This window comes from Pithys albifrons, chromosome 1 (genome assembly GCF_047495875.1).
Source record: "Pithys albifrons albifrons isolate INPA30051 chromosome 1, PitAlb_v1, whole genome shotgun sequence".
In the NCBI taxonomy this organism is placed as follows: Eukaryota; Metazoa; Chordata; class Aves; order Passeriformes; family Thamnophilidae; genus Pithys; species Pithys albifrons.
In genome coordinates, this window is record NC_092458.1 from 75,979,879 (window position 1) to 76,005,895 (window position 26,017).

The 26,017-nt window shown below is 41.7% G+C and overlaps 1 protein-coding gene across 2 annotated transcripts in view; it reads left to right on the forward strand.

Moving 5' to 3' along the window:
- MAML2 (mastermind like transcriptional coactivator 2) overlaps nt 1–26,017 on the forward strand; it is a 211,813-nt gene that overhangs the window by 137,795 nt on the left and 48,001 nt on the right. For both annotated transcript variants that reach the window (XM_071555275.1, XM_071555283.1), the window contains one exon: nt 9,239–10,696. In XM_071555275.1, the coding sequence (XP_071411376.1) occupies nt 9,239–10,696 (1,458 nt within the window). The remainder of the gene's footprint in view (nt 1–9,238; nt 10,697–26,017) is intronic.

Below are 26,017 nucleotides of genomic sequence, written 5' to 3' on the forward strand. Positions count from 1 at the left end.
GTCTACTTGTGCAAACATCCTCTCATCTTCTTGTGCAAAGTCATCCTCTTCATTCTGCCTGTCTTTTCCACATTCCTTTTAAGCATGATCTCATAAGCTTTTCAGCACATGAATTGTGGGGCCAGAGGGTGTTTCAGCTTATAGCTGCCTTTTCCTTATCCTGAACTGCTCCTGGTCCCCTCTATTCACATTGACCTTTTCCATTCATGAAGTATTCCTTCCTGGGTGAATATTTCCAAACCTTTGCATTCAGCCTCTCTGGCCATTTTCTTGGGTTTGGATTCTTTCAAGGTGATACTCAAAAAAAGAAAAAAAACCATCTGAACATGTGCTTTTCCAAGAAAATAAAGCATTTGGAGTTCCTGTAACCTGCTAATGATTGTCCATAACGATCATGATCTTCCACATTTCATTTTTCAGAATTATCTTCTAGATACTGGCCAAATGAATGCCATTTTTACAGTTTTCTTCCATACTTCTAAAATGTTGGAAGTACAGTAACTGAAACACGCCCATACTTGTGTCCTTTCTAAACCCTGTGGCATCTCATGACTAGCAATGACAAATATAACAGGGGAAGATACACAATCACCTGGATAGGCCTCAAGAAACCACCACTCCTCCCCCTCGTGTCTTTTTCCCCTGCCCAGTGACAAGTGCCACCAGTCCCCATGAACCATAGACTAGTGTGAACCATGATGTTTAATATTTTTCATCCCCTTCTAGATATGCTATCATCACCTTTCATAAGTCAGCATCTTCCTATTTCCAAACAAATGTTCAGTCCTGGTTTAGATCTTGCTGAGCTCTGGATTTCTCATGTGGCTCCTCAGACTCTATTCACTTCAGAGGAGAAAGTGTATCATTTCACTGGGATTGAATTTACTACTGATCAAGTTTGCTATATAATCTCTTGATCTGCAATTAATCAGTTGTGGTCTTATTATGTAAACTTTCATCATCTTTTATTTATCCCTTCTATTGTCCATTCTCTTCATAGGAGGATTTTCAAAGCTCTTAAATCCAAACCCCTCCAAAACCCTCTAAATATTTGCCAATTCTGCTCAAACTCTTGGTGGGGTGCACTTGGCTTGTTCTGACACTCCATGATTAAGCTGAAGGTTTTGAAAATGGCTCTTAAGCACTGCTCTTACTTTACGTCCTTAATGCGGTGAACATGCATGATGGGGAGAGGCAGGGTGAAAATGCTAATACATGTCAAACCCAGCCATCAAGCGAGTGCAACAACCTTGTTAGAGACATTCTCTTACCACAGGTCCGAATTAGATACTAAATACCACTTCTCCACTGAAATTTTTGGCAAAGTATCAAGACTCCTTCCTTCTAAAAAGAAGCCATTTTGCCAGTTGCTTGTTAATAGTATTAGTTGATGCATGATGGAAGGCAGCTCTCATTGACGTGGGCCCTCCTTTTCCTGGCTGACAGCATCTGATGCTGGAAGTGTGACTTGTTAATATGCTGAAGGGATCTTTCTTTTCCAATTGACAAGTGATGACCGTATCTCCTATGAACTGTAACTTGCTCTGCAGAAGACCTCACGGCCAAACAGTTGACTTGAGTGTCCTGTGTGACTCATTGATTTGCAGGAGGAAAGAAACAGTCTAAGTATTTCCTTATTTTCCAAGGCTGGATGGATGGCTACTGTCTTCCATGATTGACTGATGATACTTTTGATAGTGTTGCAGAGCAGATAGGTGCTTAGACAGGTAATAAAAGCCACATGTGGGCACGGATATGTGCCCTAATGAGCCTACAAAGCCTTCAGACAGACAGTTTGGAAGCAATGCTGAGCAGAATACGAGGAACAGACTGCTCTCAGCAGTTTTTCCTTAGGTGAAATCTGCTGTGCTATTGATCTCTAAAAGGCAAATCAAATAACAGCAGCCACATTTTTAAGGATTAGGAGCTTCCTGTGCAAGACAGTATGTGTTTTTAATACCTTAAGCTGACTTATGAAACTGGTAAACAATGTGGAGGGTGGTGTTGGATGACCTCTTTTACATGCCTGATCATCCTGTCAGCATTTATAATGCATTTGATATTTCCTTATCATCAGGATAGGATCAGCTAAGCAGTCGTATTTCCCAAAGCTCAGGTTCCATTATGCTTTGTTCCACATTTCATGGTAATAAACGTTGACATAAATTTCTATAGATTTCACACAAAGTGGTTGTTAATTTATTCATGGTTGGAAAGGATCATAAAAAAAGAGAAAGGAAAAAAAATAACAGAAAAGACATCTCCAGAAAACAAATATACAGCTTGCAAGATAAGAAATGCAGATTTTTCATGCCTATTTGTTTTGCACACAGTAATGACTGCTACATTCTGATTAGCAATCTTGACCTAGTTAAAGTGCTATTGTTTTTCTGTGTTCCTATTCTTCTAAAAGACTGTGACTAGACATGATATTTTATAATCCATGAGATGTAAAATCTGCATAAAAAATATAGTTATTGTGCTTCAGCAGCTTGGACCAGAGCCCTGATGTTATGTTTCTAGGCAGTACACTGTGAATAATATGGATGCATTTTTAGTTTGGTATGTTCAGTTGGCAAGATGCATAATCTGAAGGCAAATTGTGGAATTTCTAACACATTGATTAGTATTCCAGCCTTGTTTCAGGTAATGAGAATTAAGTGGATACTTGTCAGCCAAGGAACATCCTTATTTGTTACTACAAATTCAGTTCTGGTGGCACTTATTACAGTAAACATAGAGGAAAACTTGTGTTGCTTCTTCAGTCAGCATTATTATTGCCAGTGGTGCTTATGGCTAAGGATTAACCTGAGTCAGGACACCACTGCAAGAAGCCTGTGTAGACACCAAGTCTCTTCCCAAAGTGCTTATGGTCAGAAGGACATGGAATGGCAGTGGGAAGGTTTGGGATGTGTAGAGCAAAATTCTCATGGCAGTAAACCTTGCTTCCAGTCACCCAAATGGTCTCAGGAGCTGATTAGCTAAATAGTAGGGGAGTGAGGCAGGGTAGAGCTGTGCTGTCTCAAGTGCTGCGCTCTCTGACAGTGTGGGGCTGGGTACCTGTGCCTCCTCCTCCTCACTGCTCAGAAAGAACAGTTGGTCCCTGTCCTGTGAGCAGAGTGGACAGCAGGAGGCACCTGGAGCTGAGCCTATGCAAGCCAGACTGGAGCAAGAAACAGCATCTGCTGCTCCTGCCCAGTTCTTTACACCCATGGAGGGACCATCTTCGCCCAGCTATGGTGCTGTGCAATGCTGTGAGGACACACCAGATCTCAGGACTGCTCCCTATTGTGTGCTGTGTCCAGGGCCCTCAAGTAGTCACTCAGTCCTGCATGAAAAATTAATGTAGCTTTCAAGATCTGGCATCATCCAGCAGATTGGACTTCCTGAAGGTGGAGATCTCTCTGAAGACAACTGTCATGCCTGCATCCTCAGCCATGTCAGGTGGATGCTGCAAATGAAGGCAAAAGATAAAAAATAAATATGCTGCGCAGAGAAAGTGTGGAGCAGAAGGGCTAGGGAGAGGTTTGGAACAGGACTACACTATTTAGATCTTCAGGAGAGACATCAGGGTGAACCTGATGTCCCTGGCTGTGGGGAAGAGGGGCAAGAACCAGAGCCACCAGATTTCAGGATTTATGTAGAAACAGTGGTAATAGGAGCCCTCAAAAGTGAGTCTATGGTCGAAAACGGGCCTTGAGGATGCATGTGTGAATGTGGCTTGGACCTGTGATGGCTCCAGAGGTGGCATCTCGGGAAAATGGCCCCTCCTTCTCCTTGTGTCAGCCCCAGAGCACCTCTGTGGCTTCCCAGCTGGCCATGGTGTGAGTCACAGCGACCATCCATTCATGTAGTTTTGTGAGGCTGAAGGTGTAAGAAAACAAGGATAGAGGTGCCTGGTCTTCCACACTGGAGAGGTGCCTGCTACAGGGAGCCTCTGCTCTGGTGATCTCCAGTGCCTGCCTGGAGAGGAACTCCCCAGCTTGGCACAGCTATGGGCACTACAGGGGGTATCACTGCAGAAGACTGACAGCAAACATTGCAAACCACTATTTTGAAAATGAGAGTTTCTGTCATTCAGGATCAGGCTCTAAACCCCATGAGTGGCTTGCTGGGTCAAACTCTGCAATGCAAAGGTGCTTTCATGGCATAAATAAGGAGTAGCATTCAGCATCTTTTCCTCCTTTGGAATTTTTTTTTTGCCTCGTTTCATTGTTTGAATATTTTCCCTATTTTTCCTGTAATTCCTGTACCCTTTTGCCTCCCCAGATACATGAAGGATTTTGTTTACAGTGCAGCCGTAGATACAGTCAGCACATACCGTGAGAAACTAAGTAGTCCAACATGGACCTTTTAAAGTGGATTTGTCTGCTGCTTCTATATTAAAAGAATAAAAACCAAAGCTGACATTTTTTTCACATCAGAAGTTTCACTCCCTACACTGCTGCTTCACAAAGTGTGGCAATCGCGTGGGAATTCAGTTAGTAGCACTTTATGACTTTAGTCCCTGTTGTTCCACCACATAAGCTGAGAAAGCTGCAAACCTTAGTAGGAAATTGTGAGAGTTGGAGAACAAAGGTGGTAGGAATTTTCTTTTCATGTGTTCAGCTAATAAGGATTAGTGGGGACTTAAAACTATCACACTCTGGTATTTTCTCTATAGCTTACTTGGGACATTTTAGTGGTTTGGTCCAGTCTTGATTGTTCAGCTATAAGCATTTCAAGATGACAGACATCTGCACTGGGAAATTTTTTGCCTTTTTTTTGAGATCTGCAGGCTCTATGGAGTTCCTTGGGCAAGTCAGAAGGTCAGGGCTGTGTTTTACTTGTCCTGAGAGCTGAGAAACTCGAGGTGTTGGAGGGTTAACCTAGCACTTCTGTAAAGCACTGTGCTCCTAAACAGTGTTAAAGGAAATAAAAAACAAATCTAAAGGAAGTCAAATTGCAGAAGCTGTGTGAAATGCACAAAAAATAAGACTCATTGAAAGTGAAACCAGATAGACTGTGCCATTTCCTGCTGACACAGGCAATTCTTTTCTTGGCCGTATCGAACAGACTCTGTGGAAAGGCATACAAGGTGAATACACGTGACTAATGTCAGAAATGTATCAGATGTAATAAAAATATTGTTAAATATATATTTTTGGAGAAAACAATCGCTAGAACTTTTCACTGGTAATTTGTGCTTTTGCATAAAAAATTTTTGTTCTGTTTTCTTTTTAAAAAAAAGTTTGAGACAGAAAAAAATAATTGATTTTCAGCAAAATCCTCTCATTTTACATTTAGTAAAAAAATTCAACCAAAAGAAAGGTGAAGCAAAAATCTTTTTTCTTTTCCAAAAGAAAAATTATTTGACACCAGGATTTGATGAGCCCTAAATATTAGCTTCATGGATCTCCTGCTGATTTGGCCTGGTGTCAGGGCACATCAGCGAAGAAGCTGCCTCTCTTAAATCCCTTTAATACTCAGAATAAGTTTTAAATATAAAACTTGTTATATATGTCCCTCTGCACAGGACGTGGTGTCAGACGGGTCATTTAGATCAAGTCATCTCTAGAGTTTTGCCCTCTGTTGTTGACATCCCCAAGCAGTTTGTCCAGTCACAGTGCTGAGCTGTCTCACAGACACGATCTCCAGAGGCTCAGCCTGTGCAGTTTTAACTTCAGAAGATCAATCATCCAGCACTGCCTCAATGTAAGTGCGTGAACACACACTGACTCACCACAGCCTGCTCAGCAAAAGGTCTCACAATAACACAGGCTGCCAGGAAATGCCTGTACTCTGTGATGGTTCATCCAGTGCTGCCCGCCTACCTGTGGGATGGGGCTGGGCATGGAGGGCTTTCTCCTCTCCCACTTACTGTCATGGCACTTGGTTTCCCATCACAGAGCCTTTCAGTATTACACAGTTCAAGCATTTGAGAGGTGTAGTCACAAGTTTGTTTGATTGGAGGAATGTGCTTCTCTGTGTGTTATAGAAACCTTTGCTTTTCGTTTACTGACCCAAATCAATCCTGGCTTGCAAATTGAAAGAGGTGGAGCCTGAAACTGGGCAAGTTCTTTTCCTTCTGAAGAGTCTGTGCCTTGCCTGGGGAAAAGGGCTTTAGTACTGACTGCCTATCAATAGTTGAAAAATCTAATTGTTAGAAAACAGCAAAGATTTGAATGATGGAAGCCAGGTCTGCTCCCTTCTGAAAACTGAGCAGGTGTAATGCTGGGGCAGCAGTGCCCCTCAGAAGGCAGAATTCAGATGAAGCAATGAAACAGAGAGGCTTGTGATGGACTCTGCTTGTCTTGCTGAACAAACACAGACCAGTTCCCTGCAATGCCCCCTTGACATATAGTTGGTAACAGCTCAGGGCAAGGAGGCAGAAGGGTCTTCATCCCTGTGGGCTGCTCACATCCTTCCCATGTCCTCACCCTCCGTTTGCTGAACTCATAGAGGTGGTGATATCAGGACCTTTCTAGCAGCCTCAGTGAGGTCCGTTGAGAGTTCCCTGCACCTTTGCAGCCTCACTCACTCGCATTTCTGCTTTAACATGGGGACATCTATTAAACATGGTGTTGTCAGCATTCCAAGGGCTATGTTTGCAAGGTTTTGGGAAGATGTGATAAGTTAGCACTTGTTATTTCTCCTTTAGAAATGCACAGTGCTCCTTTTGGTAGGTACTTCAGCAGAGCAGATGTCATGAAAACAGGAGTCCTCCAGCCCATGTCGAGGTAGGGAATGCTTGGTTAAGGGATGTGTCTGGAGGTCACAGTGCTCTGTTGGGCTCTGCTGCTGACTTGTGCGTGGCAAACCACTTCCCAGCCTCACTGAACTCACAGAGCTCACCCTGCTATCGGCTAGAAGCTTCTTCAAATGCAGGAGAAAAGCAGCTGCTACCCACAGCACAATGTAACATCTGCATTTTTATATGTATCAGAAAGCCTGGTGCAGATGCCCTGAAAATGTGGAGACTTTTTAAATAGTTCCCTCTGCTTCAAAATGTCAAGCAAATCAAAATTAACTCAGAAAGTCATATTAACCACATAAAGCATATGAGTTTGCAGAGGATATATTCTTCATTATCTGTTCAGCCTTTCTGTCAGCAATATATCTGAGAGCAAAATGTGCTGCCAAGTCATGTATTCTGCTGACCTGGGGACTTCCCCGTTTCCCAAGAAGATGAATTTAGGGGCACAAGAATGATTTCTAATAAACACACTGACAGCAAAGATGATGGTAAAAGGAAGTGCAGTGTACCTTTTTTTTTCCAAAGGAAAGTACAGTGACTCATGTGTCAGAAGGAACATACTAACCAAAGACAGTCTGTGCTCTTTGCAATGACCACGCAAACCTCTACCCTCAGAAGGACACCTAATGGCAATTAATTACTCTTGAAGGCACACAATCTGTGGACTTAGACAACTAGGCACCAATTAGTCTTATGAAATGAAAACATGAATCTGTGATTCAAAAACTATGCTGGAATCTTAACTTGAGATATGAGATGAAGCTTTCAGTGTCAGAGAGAAATTGTAAACTTTATTTTTAAGGGCTAAACTCAGTGACTGACTGATGCAATAGAAGGGTAGGTGGGGATGGAGGAAATATGTATTTCTCAGTTGAGGTCTTTTCAAACAGCTCGTTGGCATTCGCACCAGAATGAAATTGTTCACACCTGGAGTTAGCTGGGAAGAGGTTTTACCTGTAGATAAGCCTTGAGCTGAGGGGCATAGAGGCCACAACAGAGTATTATGTGCCATGAACTTCTGTACATGAAACAGCACAATGCAAATAATGTGACTGAAAGACCTCATAAATCATTCTTCCTCACTTAACTGGAAAATTAGAGTTCTCAGTTCTCTCTGCCCATTGCAGCCTCCCAAGGTATCACAGTTTGTACAGGCACCATTTTCTCACTGGCACACCAAGGTATTTGTCAGATGACATTGTCTGATGCCTCCTGGGCCATTGCACTTCTGTCCAGGTGCAGAAAGACAGAAGATGAACCATGTTCCACTGCTTAGTTTCCTGGCATTGCTTGCAGCTGAAACAGCAACAGCGTGTGCTGACTGAGCAAGGGCTGTGTGTGTGTGTGTGTGTGTGTGTGTGTGTGTGTGTGTGTGTGTGTGTGTGTGCACTGCTCACTGGTCAAAGAATCATAGAAAAATTAAGGTTGGAAAAGACCTCTAAGATCAAAAATAGAGAGTTAAATGTAGGACAGCTACCCTTGATCTGTTCTTTTATGTTCAAGGTAAATCTTCTTGAGGGCGTCAGCATGTTACTTGAGAACATATGCACCAAGTCCAAACTTTTCAGCTCATGGGACTCACATCTCTGTTTTCTGTGGCTGGGGTGGGAATTTATGTGTAGAACCACAGCAGGTGAGAGTAGATTAGGTAGATAGAGCCATGAACCTGTTTTCCTTTGGTGGGCCAACAAGGCTGGTGAGCCAAATTAAAGTATTACTTTAAATTCTCATGGAAAATGAAATAGAGTGACAGCTCTCAGAGCAGTGTTATGTGGACTGTGTGTTTTATGGCTGATGTTTAAGGACATAAACAATTAGAGCTTAATGTGGCAAATAATCCATCAGTACATCATGGGCTAGTCCCTTGGCTGACATAACCTGACATGGCTCCAGTGGCTTCATTCTCAGTTTTCAACAAGTTAACATCTAACATCTTTAATTATACACATCTCTGGTCAGTATAAACCTGTGTGAACTCAGGATGCCTCGATCTTGTGTGTGCCATTACAATGTGTCTTAGGACCTTTGGACTCTGGCAATCAAAAATGGTCTTTTGAGTCATATGCTGAAATCAGGAGAGTGAAAGCCTGCAGTACTGTATAAGCACAAGGGCAGATTTCATGACTACATTCATCTCTGCCATCTAAAAGAACTTTATATCTGTCTGGCACAGCTAGATGGGAGCAAATGTGGGGAAGATGTGAGCTAGGCTTTACCACTTACAGATAGAGCTGCCTCCCTCACACACATGCGGGTGAGGGTCTGTGAGCAACAGGAGGCAGCAGTGCTCGAAAAATGCTGGTGGCAGGGGTGGTGGTAAGGAGATTCATCACTTAGATCATATTTTCCTACAGTTCTGCATAGCTTCATTGACTGAGAAAGCCCAGAGGCGTTTTCTAAACTAAGCAATGCTTACTTGCCTGTTGCCTTTCAAGCATCTGGGCTACAGATTGTTTCTTCAGTGCCATCTAATGATTATTTTTTTGTCTCTGCTTCTTTCAGCTTCAAGGCTCCTTGAAGAGAAAGTTGGTGGTAAATCTGTCGCCCGTCAACAACAAGAGGCCCAATGGTGTTTCAGAGAGCTCTTTTCTTGACATTAAGAGGATAAGAGTGGGTGACAACATAGCTGTGGGACAAGGTGGACAACATGTTAACAATTGCCAAAGCCAGTCAATGTCAGGAACTATGACTGTGGGGCAAGGATCACAAAGAAAGGCCAGCAGTGTAGCAAACAGTACACACCCTAGTGGGAACGGCATGTTTAATATGACTTTGAAAGAGGTAAAGAAAGAACCAGGAGAAACCATGTCATGCAGCAAACACTTAGATGGCCAGACATCCCATGAGAACCTGTTCCCTAACAGATATGTGGAAGACTCATGGGACCAAATGATGGATCTTGAGCTTCAGGAACTGTTTAATGAACTGACTAACATATCAGTGCCACCAATGAGTGATCTTGAGCTAGAGAATATGATAAATGCCACGATAAAACAAGATGAACCATTCAACATTGACCTTGGGCAGCAAAGCCAGAGAGGCCCTGTGAGATCTCTGCAGATGGATAAGATGGTGATAAAAAGTGAATATGCACCAGGAATGAATCAGGCTCCTGTGGGCTCCCCACAGATGAGGCCTTCTTCCACAGGTTCAGCCTTCACTATGGCCACCACTGCCATGTCCACCTCTTCACCTATCCCCTCGGTGCCTCAGAGTCAAACACAGGTATCGCAGGTTTCCTCTGCGTCCAGTCGGCCATTGCCCAACTGGCAGGAGGTGTCTCATGCACAGCAGCTCAAACAGATCGCAGCCAACCGGCAGCAGCATGCCTTGATTCAGCAGCAACAGCAGCAGCAGAATCAGACAGCCAACTGGTCTGCGCTGTCTCCATCAGGACCTTCCCCCGGACCCTTCGTGCAAGAGAAAATCCCCAGTCCTTCTTTTCGCCAGCAGCAGTTCAGCCCACAAAGCTCAGCAATGCTTGGGGTACCAGTGAATGGAAACCAGTCAAAAGGGATGAACAACTATGTTTATAAACCAACCACTCCCCAGAGCAATCCCATGGACATAATCATGCAACAGAAGCCTCAGGATCTCAACAGAAACTTTATCAACAGTGCTCAGCCACCTCTAGAGCAGCATCATGGCAACACAAAGCCTTTGTTTCACTTTAACTCAGAGCAAACAAACCAGCAGATGCCTTCAGTTTTGGGTTCCCAAAACAAGCCCGCCCTTCTGCACTACACCCAGCAGGCACAGGGTTCAACTCCCATGCAACAGCCACAGCAGCAGCAGCAACAACAGCCGCAGTCGCAACCTGCTCAACCTCTCCCAAACCAGTCTCTTCAGAGGCCTCCTAATGTAACTCTAGCAATGCAGCAAAAACTGATGCTTCAGAAAATGCAGCAAAGCCAGCAAATCTCAGGTTTGCAGTATCCAGTCTCTCAGCAGCATAGACAGGTAAGGCAAATTTCTCCTTATTTGTTACAAAATCATTCTGGTCCAAGTATTAAGAAGGCTTTTGCAGCCTGGCCTCATTCCTGCAGGAGATGTGTACTGCTGGCCGTTCATGACACTCTCAGCATGCACTTCTGCACAGCTGATGATGGCACGTTTAACACCTATTCGGGTGTATCATTAATTCATGTTTAGAAAAATTTCTAGAAACACATGCTTAATGCAACGGAATGAATTTGTCACTGCTATATATTATGTAGATACTTGTCAGAAAGCTGAGATTGTAGGGCAGATGCAAGCTTGTTTTGGACTCCTAAGTTTTCTAGCTTACAGAAATTTAGGCTCTTTTGAAAGTCAAAATTTTGATGAATTCCTGAGTTATCTTAGATAATGTATTTTACAATGTTAATTTTTATGCCATCATTTTTGTCAGGGATGCAGGGTTAGGAAATTCTGGTTTTAGATATATTTTGATTGATATGACAAAAACTGCTGTTTGCACATTTGCTATCTGTTTGGCAAAGAAAAACAGTCTTATCTGTGAGCTTTATAAACACCCATCACACCTCGGGGAATATTCTGTGGATAAAATACATGTTTAGATATGAAGGAGAAGGTTGCCACAGATATGTCTACAATTATACACCACATGGCCAGCTCCCACTCTGTTATCATGAGACAGTGCTCTGACAAAATCTGCTGTTATAGCTTAGTTATGCTATGCCAAGTCCCTGTGCACCCAAGTCGCAGATCCCAAGTTTCAGATCTGCCAATCAAAGTTAGAATGTCCAACCTCACTGTATCCCAGAATCTAGAAAGCAGGTGAAAAACAAGTAAAATGTATTTGACCTTGGGACATTTAAGCAACTCTTGAGTAGTTTAGTGGGGTTTCGACTCAACACATTTGAAGATATGAAATCAGAATAGAGCTGTGGAGATCATCTGCAGTTGTAAAAACAGCTATGACAAACAACTGAAAAATGAAAGCCTAAGTTTTGCATGGAGCCTCAGAGAAATACCACTGAAGGAATCATTCAGAACTGGAGTTTCTTCACCAGACTATTTAGGTGAACACTCTGTTTTCAAAGGAGAAAATATATTTGTATGCTTGCACACTTTTCTCCTTTTAACTCTTTTAAATTTCCTAACCAAATATCCATGATTTTGTCCAACAGAAAATCCCTTAGAAAGAGGCAGCAGGTGAAACCTATGGGCAGGTTTGAGAAGTTGCTTTGCTGAAAGATGCTGCAAAATGAGCATTGGCTGGATGCAAGCACAGTTTTGCTGGTTTATGGGAGGTCTCTGCTGACTGTTCCTTTTCTTCTTGGTAGCCCTTGGTATGCTGTCTTTGTAGGTGCATTTCCCCATTCTCTTAATAGACTGGCAGGTAGATGAATTCTAACAGTTCCTTCCTTCAGCCATGGTGAACCTTCCAGCAATCTATCAGCATGCAGAAGAGAGCAGTACTTCTGCAAACATTACTATTTTCTGGGAAAAAAAATGCAAGGTCACGCTCAGGAAAGGAATAAATATACTGAGAGCAACTCTGTTTGAGGCAACGTTAAGTCCTTTCTCTGTGTCCTCTTGGGCTGCTGCTCAGGGAGGCCAACCAACAAGATGGGACTTGGCACCTTGGCCCTAGTGGTACTTGCACTATTTACCAGGAGTGTACTGGGATCTCTCATCTGTGCAGCAATGAGGTGTTTTGGCTTAGGAAACTTGCCCTGAGTGAACTTTATTGAGTGCCAAAATTTAGATATTACACCAAGGAAGGCGTTTTGCCTGTCATCACAGACTTCTGCAAACTAATTTTCTGAAGCTTCTTGTCATCTGGCCGCTAAACACAGTTGTGTCTGCAGGATGTGACTACCTAACCCACTGCACAGCTGAGAAGTTTGAAAGCTTTGTGGACACAGATTACGGGGCTTTTGCAGCAAGAATGCTGTTTTTTCTATGCTCTAGAGAGATAACAGGACTTTGTTTAGAGATCCTTAGCAAAGGATCTGATGTGCACCCAAAGTACTGATGAAGTTCAGAAAATCCATTAAGTGTCTCTCAGCAGAGTACTTTGTAGCTGCTGGAACAGAAATACAATTGGTCTGTAAATTACAGAGTTTTTGAAAGGTCTGAACATAACTGTTTACCTGCAGTATTTAGGAATTCAGTGGCCTTCTTTAGAGCCTGCCTGCACAGCTGCAAGAGCCCACCAGCCCCTTGGTCAGGGCCCACTTCTCCCATAAGTCTGAATATTAAATCAGAGACAACAAAGACACTTATGGTATTATTCTCCAAATAAAGACAACAAAGGTCAAAGCAACTTTGTGGGTCAACTGCACTGATTGTAGCAATGGGGACATCACCTCATTTATGCTGTATGGTGTGCTTTCCTGAAGTATCATCTCCCACTTCTGAGGATTCCTATACATCATTTACAGTAATGCATGATTAATTACCAGCATTTACTAATTAACGTCATGATTCACATTTATTTTCCTCATGGTCTATTTCTTCATGAGGAACCAAGGTATGCTTCTACGTGGTATCATTCAGCTCCTGCTCAGATCATTGTAGCTGTGTGCTCTAAGGGCCACCTCAAAAGTTTCTGCAATGCTTTGTAGCTGGTAATATGAATACACATTCATAAAGGACTGCTGTGTCGCTGCCATCAGGTATCACTGACTGGAACACTATAAATTCACATTTTTAGTGGAACCAGCTCACCCTCTGGATTTTTACACCCCAAGATTTAAGATCTCCAAAACCCCTTTAAGCTTGGCTTTATCAATCCAAGCTGGCTAGCTGGAAATGTAAGGCTTATAATTTCTCTGCTTGTCATATTCCCTTTGTGTCAAATTGAAACAAACTTACAGTGGGATTTGCTAATTAGATGTTCTTTACCTCTAGGGAAAAGTCATAAAAATGATGGAAATCATCTTGGTTTCCTGGAAGGCTGGTCTCAGTGAAGGGTTTGTTTGCCTCTCTCTTTTGTTCTCCATTGTTGTGGGAAAGATTCCTTTCCATTGTCTATCAGAATGCAACATACACATAGTAATGCAAAAACACATAGAAATTCTACACTCTGTTTAGGGAATAATTAGTAGCTCCAAATTCTACACAGGTTTTATCAGGTTTGCAATACTTATACAGAACCTGAGTTGAAAATCTATGGCTGGGTTTGGGTAAAATTTGAAGTCTAACTTTCCCCTATGAATAAAGTCCAGTCAGTGCAAGATGCTTCTGAAGTAAGATGGAAGGTTTTTCAATGAAAAATTTTATGGTTTTAAGTAGTCTAAGTAGTCCACACATCTTCAAAGTTTTTGATCAGCCATAAGACTTGTTCGATAAGATCCATTAGTTTTCTGTGAAGAAGTCAAAAAACAATTAAAAAAAAGAAAAAGCCTGTATCTACTAAATAAAATATTATTCATCCGCATTCTGGTTTTGACCTAAAGCCAAATTAAACTCAAGGATTTCAGGCTGAGTTTTTCTGCAATTGTTTGTATTCAACTTCATTTGCTCAAGGGAAAGGAGACTAGAAGGCTGAGCTCATGAGAACAGGAACCCTAATGAAGCAAGGCCACTCCATCTGCTACATGTGGGCATCTGTCCTATTTAGTCTTGGCTTTTCAGGCAAGGATAACACAAGGGATCGTGAGAGCGTCACCCCCCACTGTACATGAACAACCAGTAGTCCATATTTTTAAGGCTCTGGAAGTGTATATGTAGTTACAAGTGACAACAGTGTTTGCTTGTGCAAAACTCAGGGCCCTGTTAGTCCCTGTTCCTTTAGGATAGCTTTGAGCATGTGGTCATCTTTTTCCCTTGTCTATTTTCATTTTCAATAATCCAGGAACTGTGATTAGTTACAGTTTGGGGGGGAAAGTGATGGTAGTGTTTGCTCTTACTTGCCTGAATTGGAGCATGCCTTTAGGTAATTTTCTTCACCAAGTCTTAAGAAGTTCCTTTTAAATCCAACCAGTCTTCCTTCCTACTGAGTATTAAGCAGGCTCTTATCCAGCACCAGCTCCTAGCATGTATTCCCTGTACATACCTCTTGCCTCATGCCTTCTCCAGGAGGGCTCTCTATTTTGCACCATGTGGCCAGTGGCCATCCAGGTGCTCTGTGCCACAGGGACACAGCATGGATCCATCTGCCTGGGGAAAGGCCACAGAGCAGCACTGGACCAAGGGGTGTGCCACCACAGAGGAGCTCCAAGTGCTGAGGTGACCACCCATTGCAGACCATTGCTTTACACCAGCCCTTCTGATGCCCAGAGCTTAACATACATATCCTAAGTATTTCCAGGGGATGGAGATGGTGTTTCAACTAACCTGGCAGATCTGCAGAGATGCTGAGAGAGATTCTCCTCACATTTTCTCCAGTGTAAACCCAGGGAAATTTCTTTAGTTTTCAGGAGAGTGTAATTGTACTCACAGTGGCATAGTAAGCAGCAGAAGATGACCTTCCACCTTTCTGTTTTAAAACATGGGCAGCATATGGATCCAATAAAAAGTAAATGTTAAACTGTCAGATAGTTAAACTGCTATGTGAGGAAGAAGCACCGGGACCAAAAGATCTAGTGTCTTTTTTGAAAGTGCAGATATAAACCCCCTTGTTTTCATTTACTCCTGAGCACTAACATCTCTATTTTAGCCCAAAAAAATTCTCAAAGAAAATGTGGCTTCTTTAAATGATTATTATTCAAACAGCATTTTCCTGGACCTTTGTATTTACCACTAGAGAAGAAAAAAAGAACACATTTTGCTGAGGCAACCTCTCTGTTTTCAAGTGTGAAGGAATTATTTTGCAAATATTTGTGAAATAAAGAGAGAAAACCTAGAATGGCTTATGGTAATTGGTACAAACCAGGACTTGAATTTGACTTAGATCATAAATAACAACTATTCCAGGCTTTTGGAATCTGTAATAATAGAAACTGTTCCATAGTGTAAGAAAATAACAATGTGACCTTTCTTTCAATGCTCTCTATAAAAATAATATTTGGATGACAGCTTTTCTTGATAGCTCCATTTTGCTCACATTCTGTTGTGCAAGGAATTCTGAATTAAATAATCTGGATAAAAACTCGAGTATCTCCCAATACCACCATTAATTGCAGGGTCATAGCTGATTTATGAACATGAAAACAGAGAGAAAATGTCATAAGTTCCTGTATTGTCATGATAGACAGTTATCTTGGTAGTGCTTTATATCATTCATGCTCAGTTTGCTGAACAAAATAAATAGACAGTCACACTGTGGACAGTCAGTCCCTGAGGACATTGTAATTCAAAGTTGCAGGGACATTCCCAGTTCCATAAGGTTTCTTGAACTCTTTGCATAAAGCATTTACAGTGGAAGAATAGTAGATTATTAACCATGGTCCAATGCTTCTAGGTTAGGGGATTTGGGCAGTAGATGAGATAGTTCCTGAGGTCTCTTTTGAACTGTTTTTGAAGGTTCTTTCATAAGGGTGCCATTGCAAACCATCATTGTGCTTACCTCTATGAATTATTTGCTAATATCAGCACGCTTGAAGTCTTATTTGTTATTTATTAATATTGTGAAAGCCTGGGTGGTTCACTGATAGGATGACATATCATCTTGTGAAGAACTTGGATTGAAAATGGCACCTGTTTCAAAGGAACAGTGTTGATCTTACAGATCTGGCTTCTGTAAGATCAAAGATAAGGTGGGGTTTATGAAACGAATTTGATAGATATGAACTTCTATATACCTGCAGATCTAGAGATGTTGATCTGAGGACAGCAGTGATCCAAGGGGCCTTTCATGACCCAGTCACTTTTCTTGGCTGTGGGGGGAAAAAATGCTGTTGGAAACAGGAGGTACAGTAAGGCTGTTAGCTGCTTCACTCCTCTGATTTTACTCCACAGCCACCTGGAAGACACGGAGCAGGCAAAAAAAGTAGAGGAACCTGGTGTGTCCTTAGGAGATGATGATGGTTCCAAGGAGCAAATGGCGAGTGAGGAGATCCACAGTACTGGTGACTGAGATTACAGTTTATAGGCCTGGGGTGATAGGGTAGAGTAAGGAACCATAACCAAAAACAGGATAAGAGTTTGCGTTTATTAGATTAACAGGAAAGGAAGTGTAACAGGACAAAACTGGGACAAGGAACTGTGAAGACGTCATGCTGACCAGAAGGAAAGAGGTCAGGAATGCTTCAGGTCTGGTTCTCTGTTAATAAGCAAGTTAGTCTATCTTGACCCGTGAACTTGGCAATAAAGCTCTGATACCCACAAGGGCTTCTTACCTGGTTGAAGGGAGGATTCCTGCTATTGCTTTGTGTGCATCTGAGGCCAGAGTCAAGCCCTGAGTCAACTTCCTGCAGGGATTTTGGAAAGGCAGCTTGGAAAAACAATATAATTCCACAGCCATTTGGAGCTGGCATGGTGAAAAACCCTTTCCTGTAAGTTTTTACTTGTTTGTAGACCATTTATGAATACTTCAAGAAGTCAATGAACAAAAAAAAATTTTAACAAGCCCCAGTTCCCATTTCTCTCCCTAGAGTTTTGCTGTTATTTTAATTCCCCAAAGTGCTCAAGAGTGCTCAGTCCCAGTAATTTGTCTCTCCGGGGGTTCAAAATGAAGGAATATTTTAATGGCAAATATTTATTCCGCCACTCAGCCACTTTTACTGCTGGTGTTTTTATGGTGGAGACCTGCCCCAGGCCACAGATGACTGTTGTTAAGACAGAACAGACCTTGTAATGTTCCTTTAATGTGAGTTTTCACGGGTGAATTTACCATTTGAATGTGATGTTGATCCAGAAAATCAGCCAGATGCTCCAACAGAACTATTCCAGAACCATCTGCCTGCTTCATTTGCTGCATGCCTGTTTCTGGTAATGTACACGCACAGTGTAAAAGACAGTTTTTGCCCTGAAGAATTTATAATCTAAATAAGGAAGCCAGCCAAACCTTTAGATGAAGGAAATGTTACCATATATTTTATATATTCTTGTGTATTTGGGGAAAGAGAGAAGGAAGAAGTCATTCAAAGCTATTACAATCAATCCATTGGAGTTGTTGGATAAGGACACATTTACCATTGTAGAGAAATCCTCTGACAGACTCTGGAGTTGAAACAGACACAGTGAATTGGTAGAAAACACAGGAATTGAGTAAAAGGAAGGATATTTATCCCTCTGTATCATACCAGGTATCTGTGTTTAACGTTAACACCCTAAGCTTCCTCTGTAACCAGTGAGGAAGACGCAGCTTAGAGTACCTTAGCGAGACACACATGGGGGATAACCTCTCTGCAGAAGACTCTCAGTGCCCATGAGCCCAGCTGTTCTGCTCTGCCTGAAAGACACATGCACACTCAAACTACAGAGCATTGAATTGCATGGCAATATGTCAAAGGAAGGGGAGGACAAGGCTTTGGATACTCTTGGGTGAAGCTTCACAGGATAGAGAAGCTGTTGCAAAGGCTTGGAACTTTAGAAAGGGACAAGAAGTCCTCCCTCAACCCAGCCCTGTATCCACTCCTTCCTCTGGCACCATCTCTGGCACTTGTCTTAGCTCTCATAAAACTAGCAGAAAACTATCCTTCTTCTCTTTTTGTAGGTGTTCTCTTCTAGTGACTTTCTTCAGCTTGTGGTGTCAGGCACAGCCAATGCTGGCACAAGGGAAGTGGCAGGAGCACATAGTTGGAGGCTAGAAGTGGAGTTAGGATTGCTTCTGCCAGCAACAGTGAGTTGTTAAACTCACATGGCTGGTGCTAGGGAATCTCAGCCACTAGAGTGGCTGGAGAGGGAGAGGGAGGTGAACAGCTGGCTTCAAGAGGGAGTCTGGGTGTGGAAGGACAGGACTGGGAGTGTCAGGGAGCAGAAAGTTTAGCGTAAGGGAAAGAAACAGCCAGGTGGGACTGGATCCAGAGTAGGTTATTTGTGGTGGGGTGGACAGACACTGAAAGGAGGTAGTGAAGGACTAAAGCACAGGAAGAATGAGGGTCTGAGGGTAGGAAGAAATCTGGAAGGTGGTAATACAGAGTTTAAATTGAATGAGAGGGAATGAGGAATAAAGATTGGGAGCTCCGGAGGAGAAAGCTTAGAGTGAGTCTGGGTAAAGGCAGAGGAGGACAGGAAATCCAAGGGTGGGAAACAATGTAGGAGAAAATGGGGCAGAATAGGAGCTACTGATGCACAGGCGACAAGCACCTAACAGTCTTTGCAAAGGGGAGAGTGGAAGACTGACAACACTTACAAACTAACTATATCTTGTGCCAGGAGTAAGTGAAGGGGCATAACAGCTTTGTGTCTAGTAGTTCCCAAACCCTCTGCAGGAAGCCTTTAGGACGGAGCAGGAAATGCAGTCCTGAGCCCTTCAGATGGTTGGCTGAAACACACTGTATTTCAGGCTGTGCTATGCATCCTGTCAGTCTCCATCAATCAGGCAGAGAGAACAAGCAGCATATTTGCCCCACTGGAAAACAACTAATACAATCAGTTCTCTGGTTTTCTTCCTTAAGGGGACCCCACAGCTCCTCTACCATCTACAACTGCAAGTGTAGCCATGAAACAACCAACATGAATAGAACAGAACGAAACAGAACAGAATGAAATAAATAGAAATAGTTTAGTTGGAAGTGACCTACAGTGATCACGTAGCCCAATTGCCTGGCCAGTTCAGGGCTGACTCAAAGTTAAAGCAGGTTCAGATGCCTCTTAAACCCTGACAGGCTTGGGGCATAAACCACCTATCTGGGAAGCCTGCTTCAGGGCATGAAGCCTAGCCAAAGATGTACATGAGGCAGGGTGATGGAGGTGGAGTGGTCCTCTCAGGCCTCCATAAGAAGCAGCATAGTACACCTTAGTTGAAAAGTTCCCCATGATTGATGGATGCCAAAATACTTGCAATGAGTAAGGTGTGAAAATGAGGAAAGATGGTATTTTTGTGGAGCCAATTTGTTATGTAACTTGTAAGAGGGACAGGGACTTCAAGAGCTTCCCGTAATTCTGTGAACACGGGTTAGATGTACTCCCAGAGACTTTTCTTTTTCCAGTCTTTTCTATAATTTGCAGTGGTTGCAAGCCGGGCCACAGCCCGGCTCCAACTGAGTGATAAATGACTAAAGGATTTAGTGCTTTGGTTCTGGTTAGAAAAGCATCCAACTTTATCCATTGCGGAACTAGATTTCTCCGAAGGATTGTTAACTGCAATCCCAGCTAAAGCAGGTTTTGTTGGGGTGACTCCAGTCTTGTCTGGTTTCAGCTCACATGGGGGAAAAAAAAAAGAATTACTTTTTTTTCTACTGGAACCCGTAAAAGACATTGGAAGACAGAGGGATCAGGAGTATTGGGAGCTTCACAACCTAAGTGAAAAACAGAGTGGCGGTGGAGAGAGTGGGAGCAAATTCTGGCTATCCATCCTTAATCCAAAGCTGCCTGCTCCTTTCCAGGCTGTACTTCACTGTCATACACTTGCAAATTCACTCCAGGAATGAAAACAGACTAACTTTAAGGTTGTTCCCAAAGCTGCAAATTTGTCCCTGCTGGGTGTTAATTTAACTGCTTCCAGGGCACCAGGATGTCTACTGGTGTTCACTATGCTTGCTTGCTTCTTTTTTTTTCGCACATCTGGTGTTGTGAAAAATTCCAAGGCACCACACAGAAGAGTGATGAACTGACCAATTTTAACCCTTTTTGCAGCATGCTAAGTATGAACCTACTTGTCTCCCTCTACTGTTTACTCCCTATAGTCAACTCTATGGACCTCACTACACAAGGGATCCACAAATTCAAAAGTGGGTCTTATGAGCTTTTCACCGACTGAGAATTTCTTCAGCTCCATCATCCTCTGTTTTTCCTGAAAACAAACCTGGCTAAACAGTAATAACTGGATTTCAAAAATTTCCAGCAGGAAGAAATGTATTTGGGGCAGGGAGAGGTTTTTTTCCAAAATACTTCTTTTTTCCAATTGCTTTTATCTGGTGTTGCCACTTCCCAGCAGGGAGGGTGTTCAGTACAGTAGTTTCGCTCACATTATAGCAAGTGATGGCCTTTTCCTGTTGGTTTTTGATTGTTGCCATTTGTCCTGTGATAGCATTAACTGTTTATCTGCTGCATCAATTGAACCAGACCAAATCTAAATCAATCTGGATGTCTCATTTCCTGTCACAGCTGTTGTACTCTACCTGATTTTCTCCACTGTGTTTACTTTCTGTAGAACAACTTTTTTGCATGACCAACTCACTTGTTTCACTAACATATTCCTAGCATACAAACTGGCTTTTTTTGTCTTGACTTCTTAATAAAGCCAAAGATACTTTTCCATTTTAGCCTGTTTTGTAATGCCAGACTTATGGCACAAAGAGTGTGCAAAGTCCTCTTTTGCTGTCTTCTTCTCAGCCCTATCATTACTTTTAATCCCACAGCTCTGCTCTTGTGCTTCCAGCCCAGTGACTGCCCCTTCTCAGCCCTGATTCCTCTTCAGCACCCAGCTCTGGGTAGCTGAAACACCATTGAGAAACATGTCACAGCCATGTGGGCTGTTGAACACTGCAAGAAAGCAGCAGCATCTGTCACATTGATGCAGGAGACCCAAATGTGCCGCAGTCCTTGATTTTGGCATCTTCTCTTCTTCACATAGGTTTTCACTGCCGAGTTTTATTTTTAAAAGAAGTAAATAGCTCTTAGTCCACAAATTACAGGCCTCTTTGGTAAACATGAAAGCTAGTTCATGGGCTAAGTACAGCTGTATTGTCAAAATCTTGTTTCATATTCAAAGTGCTGTCAAGGCTGCCCTTCCTTTTCAGAAGCAGCACTTCTTGGTGGGCAAAGCTCCAGGACCCCAGGAAGCATTGGAGCAACTCTTCAGAAGAGATTTCCATAGACATATATAAATACTGTATTATTAAAAAAAACCAAAAACCGACAAAAATTAATCCTCCTGAAATGCTACCTGGAGTGTTGTATTTACAATCTGAAAATACTAGGGCAGTTGAGTTTGTGGAGATACAAGCATTCATCTCCGTATTGTGCCTGAGCTTTTCAAAGATGCAGGGTAGGACTTAAAAGGCCATAGCCACATTATTTATGCAGATCTAGAGAATGTTCATCCAAAACCAATACAGCTTTAGCATGTCCACCTCCACTTTTTTTCTGACAAGTTTTCCAACACTCCCAGCAATATGAGAAATTGTTTGGCTTTCCTGAGGAGAGTGCTTGTGGTCAAAAACTTATGTTTAAGATGAAATTCAGAATAAGTGTTAGATATGTGATAACAAGGCACTTAGTTTAAAAATGGGATCCTTTTCTACTCTACTTTCATAGCAAAATACAAACTAGTCCTCTGACTGTCACCTCATGTGTCCCTTTCTTTGTAGCAACCAAGTGGGGACCTATGGAGGCCCCCTCTAAGTGAAGTGGAGTAGATGACATGGCTAGAGACACCAGATAGACTTACAGGCATTTATTTGTAGTATTCCCTGAAATATATGAACTGTTATGAGCTCTGAGGGTATTTTTCCTCTTCTAGTCCCAAAGAATCCAAATCAATTTGAAAGCTAGTCAGTTGGTACAGTAATTGTATAAAAATTTGCACATGAAACATTAATTAAAGTCAAGATCTGGAAAAATTAAAAAAGCTAAAAGACCTCTGGACATTTGTGTGAAGATCATTGTGCTTGATGTCAAGGAATATTGAAACCTTTGGATTGTTTGCTCAAATGGGCACAATGTTAATGAATCATTTTAATCACCTTCATTATAATTTTTCAAACAGAGGAGACTACTATGCAAAACCAAGCCTGACAAAACAACATATAAAAGCCAGAGGCAATTTTGAGGCTGCTAATTAGATAACTTTCTCTTGATATTTGCATTTGAGCCTATAGATCTGGGCAACATACTGAGTTACTCTCAGGGCAAGAAGCAAGAGAATGGCTGCTGCCCCTGTCCTCTCAAATGACGTTTTCAAGGTGCCTTTTGGTCTCTCTATCCCCTGGGTAAACATTTGGGATAGTCATAACTGTGCTTTTCCCAATTTTTTCCTACATCTCTAGTCTTTTTGTGGCACCAAGACAATGCAGAAGCTGGAATTATGCTACAAGTGTTACTGAAAAAATAGACAGAATGATTTTGTGCTATTTTAGCCATGCAAATGCTACAAGGAAAAACTAAACCAAATTGAGTTCATGCACAAATATTAGTAGGAACAGAGATAATAGTGATAGCAGAAGTAATGAAATTATGTAATATATGGTAATTGTTTTCTACACACTAATTCATCCATAAAGCTTCTGTGAAGTGAGTAACTATTGACTGTTCTGTAAAGGTTAAAAATTGAAATGGTGACATGGCTGGTGAAGTGACAGCATTTGAAATCTATGTGGTGCTTCTAAATAGGTGTCTGGGTACAAGGGGACTGAGTAGAAGAGAGATGGAGTAGATCAGTACTTGTGAAAGCTGGCCTTCTATTTAGATGGATATGTCTGGCTTTAATTTTAGTCTCCAAAACAGAGTTGGATTCAGGATTACCATAAGCTTTCCAGTTTTTATAAATTTTTCAAATTTTAATGTTTTGACCAAGTACTTCCCTGTTAAAACTTTAGACAGATAAAGATGCCTACAAATGTCAGAGTATTTTCAGGAAACCTCCTTTTAAAGATGTAAAGGTTTCAGCAGCCAGAGAGGTCAGAATTTAATTTCATTAATATTTAAGTGTATATATAGTTTAAACCATTTTAAAAATTCATAAGTTTACATTCAGTGCTGTGTGAGGCTGTATGTGTTGTTATTCATGTGTGATGGAAATGAGCTCATGTACACTACAGTAGCAGCACTGCACAAAGTAGCAAATAGATGCAAGGTAAGAGCTACACTTCAAATGTAGATCACAAGAGAAATTGATTTCACACCAAGGCTTCTGAACTTGCATCTCAACTACTTTATATATGTCTATTTACACAAAAGCAAATATATTTTCATGTGTGATGATGCAGAGGGCAATTCTGTCCTTACTGAAATGTTAATCAAAATATTGTTCATAATTTCTATATTTCAAAAGCAACAGTTAAAAGCAAAAGGCACATTTTAATGTTTTAATTTTCAAACCAATGCTCTGAAAGATTGGGAAAAGCAGAGTTTTGTTCCTCATTCAGGCTCAGGTCTATCTTTTTGTCCATTGGTTCAGAGTGTTACTGAGTTACTGTGAGAAACAGGGTAAATAGTAGTGAATGAGAAGGAAACCATGTCCATACTCACCTGAAATATCCTCACCAATTTTGCTCAAAACAGCAACGTTAACAGCAGGAGTCACTGTGGTGGAAGTGGGGAGCATGTACACACACACACACACACACACACACACACACACATAATATATACATACTCACATACGGGATAGTGATGCTGTACCACTGCATGCTTACATTCTGAGTGACCTTTGTGTCTATCTCAGGCAACATATGTAAGGGAAGAAACATCTTCCTTGCAATTAATCTGAGACTTTTCAGACAGTGAGAGGGTATAAGAGAGAGGAGGCATAGACAGAGATCACGAGTGACATGGGGAAGACAAACAGAAGAATTAATCACTGTCTCCTCACATTAAAGTTGTAGGCACCTATTATCACCAGGTAGGAAAATTAGCAAGAGAAAGTCATCTTATCTCTAACACTAGGGAACGCTTTCTGTAGGCATCTTTGCTACACAATATTGTGGATACCAAAATTAAACATAGAGTCAAAACTGGAGTTGGGTAAATTCAGAAGAAACACTTGCTAAGGTCAGTCAGACAGGATAATGTAGAGGCAAAGCTGCACTCAAAATGCCTAAATGGCAGAATCTGGAAGATATGTTGGACAAAATCCTAGCACACAGTGGCTCTGTTCCTACAGTCCATCTTTGAACATCTCCTCTTGATCACCCTAAAGGTGACCACTCTAATACACAGTTCTGTTTGGAGACACAGAAATAAGGCTGCTTGATCATAGCAGAAAAGTTTGCTGATACAAAGAATGCCAGAAATGGTGTCCTCTTTGGGGGAATTAATTAAGCCATGTGTTCCCCAAAGAAGTTTAGGATCACCTAACCTACAGCACCTCATTGTGGCAGTAGTTTTTCACTTTACTGGTCTCAAATTGACTTGGCCCTCTATGGCCCAGCAGCCCCAGGGCCAAAGTGGATCTACTGTTTGTTTTCCAGCTCTGAGAGCAGACACAGCAATGTGAACGGCAGCCATGACTCTTGGAGAGTTTTTCAAAGATAGCATCTCTAGGAGAGTTTAGCACCCCCCAAAAGTTTCTACTGTCATATGTGCTCACCCTGCTGCTGCTTTCAGGGCAAGTTTAATGACTGCTTTCACAGGGTGGCAGAAATATCCTGAGGAACACAAGCAACAGAAGGGAAATGGTGATTTTCAGCCATTTATGACTGAGCCAAAAGCAGTAGTGTTGATGTACTAGCCTTGTTCACTTCCAAATATTTCTTGCAAAAAATTTAAGGAAATTAGATCTATAAACTAATTATTGCAGGATCATTTTCAAGTGAAGCATGTAAAGCCCCCATAATAATAATGTCTGCTTTTTGCATTATGTTCAAAAGACTTCTGCTTATTACTGGGGTGATCTGGGGAAATAGTGACAACAAAACTGTTTACACCTCCCTGCTACTGCAAGTTCCTAAGCAAAAATTTTGTCTCTGATTCCACTGAGGCAGAGATCCCCTTTGTATCATTATGACTATAGAAAAGAGCTTTTAATCAAATAAAAATTTAATTATATCTTCAGACCACTTTGGTGTATCAAGGACTTAGTGTTAATAAGAATCAGGTTTTAGGTGTTCCAAATGCTCTTTAAAAATAACATAACAATGTGCAAAGTAAACTGAGTTATTAATTCAAGAGCAGTATGAGCAGCAGCAGCAGTAAAGAAACCCAATATATCCATCAATCAGCACTATGGAACTCTGTTTGTTTGCACTAGTTAGAGAGTGATGAATAGGTCCTCTGTGTAAAACATTCAGCTACAGTGTGAGAGTGCAATAAATTATGTTTGCTAATTTTATATGCCATACATATAAAAATTACTAAAAATTGTCAATACACTGTGATGGTGACAGAAAAGGTTTGGTGCTGCAGGAACCTTAATGCAGTGCTTTTTCATCTCCACAAGTGAAAGTCTCTTTTGGTATTTCCTGCATTTCAGGCAGTATGATATAAAAGGCCTGGAGGAAGAATTTTACCTACTAATACCTCAGGTTCCCAGCTGCCTCACCGAAATATACTTACCTAAATATGATGCTTCTCACTTATGCTTATAATCCCCATTAGTAAAAGGAGAGACAGCAACCTCCA